We start from the raw sequence: 11,345 nt of genomic DNA, 5'->3' as shown, positions 1-11,345 counted from the left end.
TAGGGGCTGGCACTGCTGCTGGGGGGGGGGGGCGGGGGGGGGGGCCCATGGCCATGGGGGTGAGCATGCATGCTGGGGTAACATCCCAGCAGACCCCAAGCAACAGGAGCAGCACCTGCTGCCTTCCCAAGTGCTCGTGGCTGTGTGCCTGCATGGCACTGGGGATGGGTGGCACCAGAGCAGGTGGCAAGCTGGGATCTGGGTTGCCCCCCCTAATTCTGCCCTCTCTGAGCACTCACAGGTGAGGAGCTTGAAAGCTTCTGCACCCCCCCCCCCCCGGGGTGGGGCGCCCCCCTTCCCCCGCCCCTGGGGGGGGTGGGCTTGCACCTCCCCCCCCCCCCCCCCCCCCCTCCCACCCACCCACAGGGAGATGCATGGCCCTGGGGTCACAAAGCCCCCACACCTGGTGGGACCCAGTCCCCAAACAGGGCTGTGTTGGCACGTTGAATCCCAGCACTGCCCAGAGACACCAGAATGGGGGAAATCCAGGCTGGGGTATCTGCAGGTGGCTGAAACAGCCGCTTTGTTGTTGTTTGGTGTGGTGTTACCTGCATGTTTTTGTGAAAAGGAGCAGAAATAGCACTGCTCCTCTCTGCTCCCTTCCAACACGTGTGGACACACGCACATGTGTCCCTCTGTGTCAACCTCTGTTGGTGGCGGTTGATGTTCCTTCCTTGTCCTTTGCAGCAGATGGCAGATTTCAGTGTTGGCTATTTATATCCGAGGCTGATCTTTCCCAGCGTGTTTTACTTCTGTCTGTAAATATGTTTCAGGTATACGAGGCATGGTTCTGGTGCTGTTTGCATGTCGGGGAGGGGGGTGGGGGGGGTGGGTTGGGATGATCGTGGCTGTTTGTTGAGCTTGTGGTTGAAAACAAACCGTGCAGGACGTGAGGAACAGACACATCCCTTTGCCACAGGGGATTTCCCACCTGCTGCTCCCCATTGCTCTCCCCAGGAACAACCAAGGGCTGCCCATCCCTGTTCTTCCTCCATCCCCTGACATGGAGGTTTTGGGGGGGTGGGGGTTCAGCACCAAGCAGAGCTTGGGGACACCCAGCTGGTGGCCAGGAGATGGAGGAGGACCAGTGCAAAGGTTTCAGTGCTCACGAAGGGCTGGGGATGCCACAGCCCCTCCACGGTAGGGCTGTGCTGTGTTGTCTTTGTGTTTCGGGGGTGGGTTGGGAGGCTGAGAGCAGAGCTGGGGGGCTCTTTGGCTGCTCTTTGGCTCCGTGGGGGGAATTGAGGGCTAGGAGTTTATGCCATCACCTCCCTCACCTGTCCCAGGTCTGCTGAGCTCTGGGATTTGCTGCTGTGATGGATGGGAGGGTGGATGCGGAGTCCTGGAGGGATCCTTCCTCCCTGTAGCCCTTTTCTAACGTTCCTGCTTTATGATAGTTCTGTGGCTGGATTTAACAACGCGTTTTCGTTTTGGAGTTAATATATACATATATATATTCATTAATGGAATGTTTGTTTACAGATGACTTCCCCTTTTTAGTGCAATAAAGTCTTTCTAAAACAGATGCAAATGGTACCCAGCTCCTGATGCTCCCTTGCTTTCTATTATCCCACGTGCTGCTGACCCCCTGTGATGGCAAGCAGTGGGGACAGCCTTTCCCCCCCCATTCCCCCCCAGCTGGTCCAGGCCAGCAGCTTATTCTGCTTTCTTCTTTTCTTTCCCCTGCTTTCCATCTCTCAACCCACTTCTAACAAGCAGCTGCTGAAGCAAAGAGGGAGGTTTGCCTGCAGCCTAAATGCCATTTTTCTAATTTCCACCATAGTAATAATTTGTCATTTTTAGTAGAAATAAAGAATAGGAACGTTAAACAGATCCGCCCTCCTTCCTCCCGGCCCCACAGGGCACAGAAAGCAGCGTGGTGAAAACTTGGCAGGTGCCAGGAAATTAAAATAGGGTTTTTTTTTTTTCCCTTTTAGAGGTGTAAAAGCCACAGCAGTTAGCAATAAAATGAGCCTGATTGAGTTCGTTTGAAATGGAGCGGATGGGGGTCAGCCTGAAAACACTAAAAATCCTTCAAGTGCTCAATATGCAAAGCATGGGAAACAGTCGGAGGGGCGGCTGGTGGGAGAAGATTTAGCTCTGAATTCCTAATTGAGTTGTTAGAGGAGAGATGTGCAGCTTCCAGAGCCTGGGGTTAAACCCTGAGCTGAGGCTGGGCTGCAATGAGCCTCTGCACTGCAGGCTGTGGGCTGGCCAGGGTGGGGGTCCAAGCAGGACCCAGTGATTACCTGGGGGTAATTGGGGTCCTGGTGGTTACCTCCCCCTGCAGATAGTTGGGTGCAGTTGGGGTTAGCCTCACAACACCCCCTGCTCTGACAAAGCTGCTGATTTACCGTTTGGGTTTTGTTTTTTTTTTTAATAAAAAAAAAGCTTCTTTCTGTTGCTTGGCAACATCTTGGCTGCCTGGTCCGGTTGCGGGGGCTGCAGGGCTCTGTGGGGCTGCCCCAGCTGCAGTCTGATCCCGAGCATCACTCCCAGGCTCTGAGCAGCCGGTGTGGGAGCAGTGCTGTGTTGGTGGGTGCAGGGCACAATGCACCCACCTTGCAGCTGTGTGTGAGTATCGGCCTCCCTCCGGCTTGCACACAGCTCCTCATCTTTATTGCAAGCATTTGTCTTCCGTGGCAGCATGTCTGTTTGAAAGCAGGGAGAGAGACTCCCACTGTTAACGGGAGGAAAACGGGAGTTAATTGAATCCCACAGTTCCTCATAGTCACATCAGGTGAAAGAGAAAAGCCAGAGGCAAAGGTTTTGGCCCTGCTGGCTGCTGACTGTGGGGTCTGAGCACCTGAAGCCATGAGGACATCAGGCTGCGGGTGCCCCAAGCCACGGGGACGCCAAGCCCTGGGGGAGCCCTACTGGCAATAGGGACAACCTGAAGCTCTTTTCCAGCCCTGTGGCATTTGCAGGTTTGATGAGAGCCGGCACAGAAGCAGCAGCTTGCAAGCTTTCCCCAGGGCTGGCTGTGATGCTGTCACCGCAGCCCCAGGGCTCAGGTTGTTTTGCTTTTCCACATGAGCTTTGCTCTCATGTTTTGAAGCTGACACGCTGACGTGGACCTGGAGCCATGGGATGGATCCTAACTCAGCCTTTCCCATCTCCTCTGGAGGAATTTGGCAGAGGAAATTAACACATCCCAAAGCCCAAGTGTGGCTTGGTTGCATCACACCAAGAGCTGCAGGACTGGCTAAACCCCCAAAATCTGTGCTGGGAATGAGTGTAGTTATAGGGGTGGATGAGGGAAGGGGCTGAGGATGCACTGTGGTGTAAAGCTGCTCTCCCAGCCTTTCCCCTCTGGACCGGTTCATTTCCAGCTCCCTGCTGGAGTTTTCAATGCTGCCTCTGACAGGTTTGCAAAATGCCCAACGTATCAAGCAGGCCCAGGTGGGAGGGGAAACAAATGGCAAAAACAAAGCAGACAGGAGGACTCGTTCAACGCTGCTGGCCAACGTTTTAATATCAGTTCAGACAGGCTTCAATCGATACGGCAATTTGGGGCTGCTGGCTGAGCTCTGAGAGTTGTGTTACGGCTCTGGGTGTTGGGTACAGATTGGGGGGAGTCCTTGCTGGGTGCCACAGGGGGATCAGACTCTGAGTTCTGGGTTTCTTGAAAGGCGGCGGCTCTGACCCACATGGAAGCATGATGAGGACGTGGGGCTGCATCCACCATCACAGCTGGATCTGCCCCCCAGCATGGGCAGTGTCTGGGGATTGCACTGGACACGCCACAAAGAGCATCAGCCTGGCTCCATCGCCATGGCAATGTAGATAATGGAGCCTGCTGGCAGGAGGGGAGGGCTGGGAGCCCTGGGCTGTGCTCACCCCATGGATGTGCTGCGGCCACGTTCAATAACAGCCCTCTCAGCCCCTGCCTGAGTGCTTGGGGCTGCCCAGAGCTGGTCTTGGAGCAGAGGCAGCCACAGTGCTACATCTCACCGTGCTGAAGCTCCTTGCTCCAGGACAAAGCCAGAGGTAGCGCAGGGCAACACGTAAATATACAGAAACACGTCTATTCAAACCCTCAAATCTCACTGCTGCCAGGTTATAATTAATTCCTATTTGCAGCTCAGTCCAATTTCCTTCACGCAGCCTCCCAATTCAATCCAATTGCTGTATGAGATTTCTGTAATCACTAATCTTATCATGTCCATCAGCGTGAAGTGAGAACGCTGCAATTAGCAGCACTGGGAGCAGGGCCGTGTGGAGCAGCAGGTGATGGGCTGCTCCATGAGTATTTACTTCACCTGTGCCAGGGAAAAGATGGTGCTTGGCCAGGGCTGTGCTGGGGCTGTCCCTTTTGCTATTTCCACCTTGGCTCTGGCTGCAGGAGCTCGTGCAGCAGTGAAATGATGAAATGATGCTGGGCTGGGAAACAGGCTCAGCTCCCCAGCATCAGGGCTGCTCCTGCCTCACTCCTCCCCATAGCTGAGCCTTCCCCTGCCAGCTCCCAAAGGGGAACCTGAGGTTCAGCGGAGATGCAGCAATGCAAGGAAGTGCTGAGATGTGTCCCACCTAACCCAGGTCTCTCCATACCCCCTTCTATCCCAGAACTCCCCCCACCCCCCATAGCCAGGAGCCATCAGGGCTGCCCTCTAGAAATGCAACGCCTGGATGCCGACGCTGAGCCAAGAAACGTGACGTTGACGCCGGCGAAGTGTCCTTAAACAGAACCATCTGCGCCACTCTTTGTCACAACAGTAGGAGTTATAGATGAAGTGTCAGCCTGCGTGCTGGATTTCCTGGCTCTGCTCACCACCGCTCCCTTTCACAGCCCAACTCGAGCTCTGCTCGCTCCGTTCCCGAGCAGACGGAGGCTCAGTCTTCAGGGGCAGCAGGAAGCTGCTCGCATCCCGCCTGCCCTCCCACGGAGTGCTGCCAGCCTTTTGCCAGTTGTGCACAGAGAGAAAGGCTGCTCGTGCTGCTGTGGCACCCCAGGAGGGCTGAGCTGGGCTAAGATAGGAGCACGCCCACTCTGCTGTGAGCGTGGGGACACCCAGCTCCCCGTCCCCTCTGAGTTGGCCCCATCTCCAGGGTGCAGTTCGCGGGGGATCCCGCTCTGCACAGTGCCTGTTTTGTGGACAATCTGTTCTCCTCCCACCAATGCTGGCTGCCTGCCTGCTGCTTGCTCCCGGCAGAGGCGTCGTGCGATGGGATCAGAGCTGCTCCTGCAGGTGCCTTGAAGCCATGGGGTCCCTTTCTGAGCCTGTCTGGATTTGGGGAGCAGCCACTTGCTTTGGCACTGGGGCAGGAGATGCCCGTCGAGGTTGGTGGGGCTCACACAGGTCTGATTTTAGGGCATGTTCAGGAGCAAACTAGGGTGCTTCAGAGTGGCTCACTGAGGCTTCTGGGGTTACCTACAAAGCAGCTCAGGTGCCCCAGGTTGCCCTGGAGGATCCAAGAGGATGACAGGCTGACACTTCATGTATAACTCCTACTGTTGTGACAAAGAGTGGCACAGGCGGTTCTGTTTAAGAACACTTTACCAGCATCAACATCACATTTCTTGGCTCACTTGTTGGCATCCAGATGCTGAGTTTCCAGAGGGCAGCCCTGCTGACCCCTGGCTGTCTGCTGGGGGGAGAGGGGGGGAGTATTCCTGGAATAGAGGGGGTAGCAGGAGTACTGGGTATGGGGGACACATCTCAGCGCTTCCTTGCATTGCTGCATCTCTGCCGAGCCTCAGGTTCCTCTCTGAGAGCTGGTGGGGAAGGCTCAGCTGGGGTGAGAAGCGAGGCAGCAGCAGACTTGATGCTGGGGAGCTGAGCCCATTTCCCAGGCCATCAGCATTTCACTGCTGCACGAGGTCGCGCAGCCAGAGCTCAGCGGGAAGGTTCTAAGGCACATCGAGGAGCTCCGGAAACGCTCCGTGCTACCGCCGTGCAGCGGGTGCGCGCATTGCTGCCTTTACCTTTACAACAGGGCAGGGTTACGCGCACGGGGCGCGCGGCTCTCGCTACGTCCGTACGGGACCGAGGAGCCGGACAGCGCCACCTGCTGGCAGCATCGGAGCGCTGCAGGCGTCGGCGCCTCCCGCTCGTACGCATGCGCAACGCCACGTGGAGCGCCCGTCCCCGTGGGTAGCGGCAGAACGGAGAGGTTCCGCCGTGGGCAACGGGAATGAGGACGGCGTGGAGCGGAGAGTCAATCAGATACAGAGCAGAACGCGAAATGGCCGCCGGGAGAGCCATAGCGGTACGTTCTCGGGGCTCGGCGGGTAAAGGGGAGGTGAAGGATTGGGAAATCAATGGGGAAAAGCATTGGGAATTGCAAGGCGGTAAGAGAGCTGCTCAGCTTGGCAGGGGATGGGGAAGTGGGGATGGTTTGGGGGGCACACTGCCTCTTTGCCCTATGTAGCATTGTAGTAGCGTGCATTTGTACTTCACAGGATGGATTGGCTGCAGGTGGTTCTGGTAGAGGGACTGGTGAGGTTGGGGGGCTGTCAGCATTTGGCATCACAGCACTGTGAATGTGGAAGCAAAGAGCTATAGGACAGCTGGGGGGAGGGTATCGGGGGGAAGCCAGGCTGGAAGGCACAGCAGAGCAGTTGCTGCTTCTACAAACAGCTCACAAGAAAGAAGGAATGCCTATGGGGTAAGGTGTGCCAAATTGAGGTGACAGAGGGGGGACAGGAGGGGGATGCTCACCAACTCATCACCACAGCATCATCCTGAGCAGAAGCACAGAATGAGGAGTCCAGCCACGGTTGCCTAGGGGGAAATGGGCGATACGAGGCCATGAGAGTGCCTGCATTTTAATTCACACCGAGTTGCTCTGAGCATTTGATAGAATACACAGCATAGCACATAGGGTACCTCAGAGCCAGTGGGGTGCACCAAGATGCCTCTAGGGCACACTGGGCAGCCTCTACAGCACCCAAAGAATGCTGAGATAGGCTGGGGGTACACGAGGATGCCCTAAAGCCAGCCTTCAGAGCTCCCAAATCTCTCCTGAAGATGGGAGCAAACCAATGCCACCCACAAGAGGTGCCAGACACCGTGCCCAGCCATAGAGGTCCCCCAAACCCCACAAGCTCCACACTGATGGTGTTTCTGCAGAGGTTGAGGGGATGCAGGGTTCTGAGAAAATGTTATTTTTAAGTATACCCCAAGGTTGGATGAGCTCAGGGCTCCCAGCTAAGCTCAGCCTCATTCTATAATGAATAACTCAGCATCCAGCAACCCCAGAGCAGGATTTATGGCACAGTGCCTTCCTTAGAGCTCACATCCACCCTGCTGGGACAGGGCAGCCTGGTGCCAGGATAAGTGGGGGATCTGTTCCAGGAGGAGCTGCTGGAGCCTGGGCACACAGGAATTAAAGCTGAGCAGGAGAAATCAGAAGAGGATAGGCCTGTAATTGTAAAGTGCCATTTATTATTATTTCTCCATGATGAAAATATTTAGGTTTTTAAAAAGAAACAAAACGTTTAATATGATTTTCCCTTCCAAAACCCAACACCAAAGTGAAACAAGCCACAAACAACCCTAACGCTTCATGAATTGTCCATCTCCCCACTTTGCACCTAAGGGGCAAAAAACAACAGCAACTGCCTGGTGCATTTTGGTGCCAGCCTCCTGCCCCAGCAATGGGGAAGGGGCTGTGATGGGGGTTAACAAGGCAACACACTTCCTGAAGAGCAAATCCCAGGCCTGCCCCACCAGAGAAGCATCCAGTTTGGCAAACTGCAAAGGGAAAACCAAATAAATCCATAAGCAAGGAGGCTCACCCCCCTCAGGAGGAGATGGGGCTTTAAGGCATAGTCAGCCCTGAGGGGATGGAGGTGAATGCATGGTGATGGCTCAGCCCTGACGTCAAGAGAGCCCTCACCCTTCGTGAGGCAGGAGGGCATGCAGCAACCCAGGCATGGGGTAAAGAGTGTGGAAAGCAGCCTTTGGAGAACTATGAACAGCATGAGAGGACTGAACCCCCCTCATCCCCTAAGCAAGGTCCAGGCCTGGCCCAGCCTCTCCATGGGGGCAACTGGCACCAAACCCACACTGCCAGACCCCAGGCCTTGGCTTGGGAAGGTGGGGGGGACAGCTGGAGGCCAGAGGGGCTTCTAGGACTGCTCTGCCTGAGGCACAGCAAACCCAGGGATGGATCCTGCCCAAGGCACAGCAAACTGCTGCCTGCAGTGCAAGGGGATGAATAGGGTGGATGTGGAGCACCTGCTTTCTGTGCACCCAGATCTGCCTGCAGGAGGGTCAGCAGAGCCCACCAGCTGCCCTGCACACCTTTCCCATCTGATCCAGGAGCTCAGCCTGCACTCAGCAGATCAAGACGATTCATCAGAATGGGCTGTAAAGCAACCCAATGAAACAACAGCAGAAGTAAAGCCACATGTGCCTCCCTCTACCCACAGGCCAGCTGGTTCAGCACACAGCTCAGCTCCAAGCAATGCCACAGCTTTGTGGCACAGCACCTGCCGTGGTTGGAACATCCTCTGAGGTTTCTCCCCTTCTGGCAGCACTAAATTCTTCACTCCATGCTCCTGGTCCAGCTGAGGAGCCCAGAAGCAGGCAAAGCCCCGTTCCCACAGCCATATGCCCATCCCTTGCCACCATCTCACACACACATACACCAGTGCACACACTTTTTTTTTTTAAACCCAAGTGAACATGTTTCCAAAAAAAAAAAAAAAACCAAAAAGAAAAAAAAATTAACATAAGCAGCACATTTCCCAATTGTCAAGAGCTCCAAGCTGGAGCAGAGACCCAGGACGCCCCCAGAACAACAGAAACCAAGCCCACATTTGCTTGGGGTGAGGGGCAGCTGATTAACATTTCCAAGTGATGGTGCTCTGCCGGCGGGATGCGAGGTGAGAAGGGGCTGGGGAGAAGGAAGAAGGGCAGTTCTGTTGTGTACTGAAGGACAGGGAATGGTGACAGAGGCAGATGTACTGACGCCAGGCGGTCGGCTCGGCCATCACACAGCAGCACGGGTGGGTGTACTGGGCTGGTTTAACCTCAATGTTTTGCAGAGCCAGCCGGCAAAATCCACCTCCTCCACTTCAGAACGCTTGATGAAGGTGTGATTCTGCAAGGGAAGCGAAGCTAAGTTAGGAATGTGGCCAGGTGCATCCTGCAGTGGGGGTTTTCACCTCCAGCAGAACACCACAATCTCTGGCCCCTTCTCAGAGCTTTGGGGGGGCTTACACTGTTGGTTGGACTCCAGTAAGACCAATGGATCCAAGGCCACAGCTTGGGCTGCTTTCAGGCCCAGACAGTGGATCTGGAGAGTAGTTCCTAAATGTTTGCTACTTACAGCCCTGTGGCTGGGTTTTAAAGTCAGTGCATCTTGTGCCTGGCCATGAAACTCTCAGGACACGCAGAAGAGCTGAGGTGCAAAGCCTGTGTGCTGCATCCCCAGAGCAAACCTAAATGCTATGGAGACAGGACAAGCCTGGTGTAGGTTCAGAGCTACAGATCTTGAGCTCAGCCTGGTACCAGTTTGCTCCCAGAGAGCAAACCTTAATTCCCCAGGGTGACCACAAAACAAGGACAAGGAGCAGGGACATAAGGATGTGGGCTGCTGCTTTTGCAAGGGGCAGCAGGGGTGAGCCAGCTGTGGCTCAGCACTAGGCTGAGGAAGAAAAGCGAGGTTCACAGGGATAAACTGAGCTCTTCTACTCTGCTCAAGAGGCAAAGGTTGGTCCCAGGCACCTTCGCAGACACGGAGAGGTGCTGGAGCCATCAGGTTCCCATCCTGAGCTCTGCTGGGGAGGGGCATCAAGGCTCTCAGGTTAGATGACATCACTGCCTTTGAGATAAAGGCAAGTGAGTCAATTCATATCCCAGGCTGCACTTGGTTCTCAGGCTCAGCCAGGGGAGTTTCCAGCCTTTAGAGCAAGGGTGGCTGGAAGGGATGGGATGAGGCAGCAGCTTGTGGATCTGGTGCCACCCAGTGTAGAAAGAAGACTGCTCTTCCCATTTACCATCAGCATCTTCAAATCTGCCCGTTCCGCTGGATTCTTAATTAAGCTGAAATGAGAAGAACAAGAGAGCAAAGGCAGCAATGAGACACTTCTTGTAAGAAGCTGCTTATCTGTCTGCAGGGGTGTCCAGCTTCACTAAAAAAAACGTTGCCTCCTGTCTGCCTTCTCCAGACCAGCAGTATGGACAATGCTCAGATAGAGGTGTCTGCAGCTCCAGCACTCTGGACTCTTGGCAGAGCTGCAAGATCCACCATTTCTGGATTGCATGGATAAAATGTGTAACCATTTGCAGAGATTAATGGTTTTGTAACATCTCTGTTTTAGTGGGGGCAGCAGCAGCAGCATCCCCACCGTGTCCCCAGGATCAGCAGGTCTTGAAGTCAGTGGTGTTTGCAGGGTGCCTGCAAGGTTGTGGGACAAGCTGCAGAGAATAACTGCAAATAAACCACTTTTATTCCAGCCCTTCCCAAGGCAGAAGTTCCCAGCACAGTGCAGGACCTTGCTGCAGCCAAGCCAGAGCAGGGAGATTGCCAACAGTGAACAGACAACCCTCATGCTGAACATTCTGAGTGGGAAGGCAGCCTGCTGAGCTGCCAGTGACCGCAAACAGGCCTCCACATTCAGTCACAAACAGAAATCCTTACCATTTATTTACAAACTCCTGGAAATCTTGCGTGAAAACTCCATTTGGCAACTTGGGAGGTGGCTGCAGAGAGAGGAAAAAGGATTAATGGGTCAAAACGTAAATGCCTTAGAGCACAGCTTTCAGTTGCTTCCTTCCCATTCTATCAGTGGCCAAGAGGACTTTGGAGCAGTTTGAGGGGCTCTATTGATAAGCCCCTGTCAAGCAAAGGTTTTTGAGCCTCCTTTGACCTTTCAAAGTGGACACAACACCAACCCAGGGCAGCAGAGCCTACCGTAGTGCAATACTCACCTCATTAACTATATAGTCCAGCAGTTCAAAAATGGCCATTGCAGGTCGGTTGTCCATTCCATGGCCTGTGTGGTTAAGATGAAAGAAATACCGGTGAGAAGCTGTTCAGACACCAAAGGGCTTCATTTCACACAAAGAAAACCCACACTGGGACTTTGGTTGGGAGAAGCAGAGGGCACCAACTTGGGAATTAACCCACTGTTAAAAACAAAATCCCCCAAACCACCTCCTAAGCTCCCCATACAAGACCAGAACCCCGCAGGCTCTCAGGATTAGAAACCTCCACAGCAGAGCTGGATTCTCCTACAGCACAGACATGGCTCTGTCTGCAGGAAAGAGTGAGATGAGAACCCTCCCTCCCCACAACCTCATTCACAGCAGCTTTTGCTGACCCAGCCACACCAACAGAACCCATCCCCTTGCCCCCATGCCTGCGTGTTGCATCTAATGCAGCATGGCAGC

The 11,345-nt window shown here is 54.6% G+C and overlaps 1 protein-coding gene across 1 annotated transcript; it reads right to left on the bottom strand.

The window, feature by feature from the left end:
* Positions 1 to 7,388: 7,388 nt before the first annotated feature.
* LOC122192648 (dual specificity mitogen-activated protein kinase kinase 2-like) lies at positions 7,389 to 11,038 on the bottom strand. The gene is made up of 4 exons (XM_042893267.1): positions 10,884 to 11,038; positions 10,594 to 10,655; positions 9,950 to 9,995; positions 7,389 to 9,051 (listed from the first exon to the last, which is right to left on the bottom strand). Exons 1-4 carry the CDS (start codon positions 10,938 to 10,940, stop codon positions 8,941 to 8,943), a joined length of 276 nt encoding a protein of 91 aa, XP_042749201.1. The 5' UTR covers positions 10,941 to 11,038; the 3' UTR covers positions 7,389 to 8,940.
* Between the last annotated feature and the right edge of the window lie 307 nt (positions 11,039 to 11,345).

This window comes from Lagopus leucura, unplaced genomic scaffold, assembly GCF_019238085.1.
Source record: "Lagopus leucura isolate 7727_CA_CO unplaced genomic scaffold, USGS_WTPT01 145-16_obj-0_obj, whole genome shotgun sequence".
In the NCBI taxonomy this organism is placed as follows: domain Eukaryota; kingdom Metazoa; phylum Chordata; class Aves; order Galliformes; family Phasianidae; genus Lagopus; species Lagopus leucura.
This window is presented reverse-complemented; position numbering and strand designations above follow the sequence as displayed.

Excerpts from the sequence above, each read along its gene's own strand:
- LOC122192648 (XM_042893267.1), bottom strand. The coding sequence starts at position 10,940 with ATGGACAACCGACCTGCAATGGCCATTTTTGAACTGCTGGACTATATA. Across the intron at positions 9,996-10,593 it reads CAGGAGTTTGTAAATAAATG|CTTAATTAAGAATCCAGCGG; the intron begins GTAAGGATTTCT and ends TTCTCATTTCAG. Across the intron at positions 9,052-9,949 it reads CAGATTTGAAGATGCTGATG|AATCACACCTTCATCAAGCG; the intron begins GTAAATGGGAAG and ends CTTCCCTTGCAG.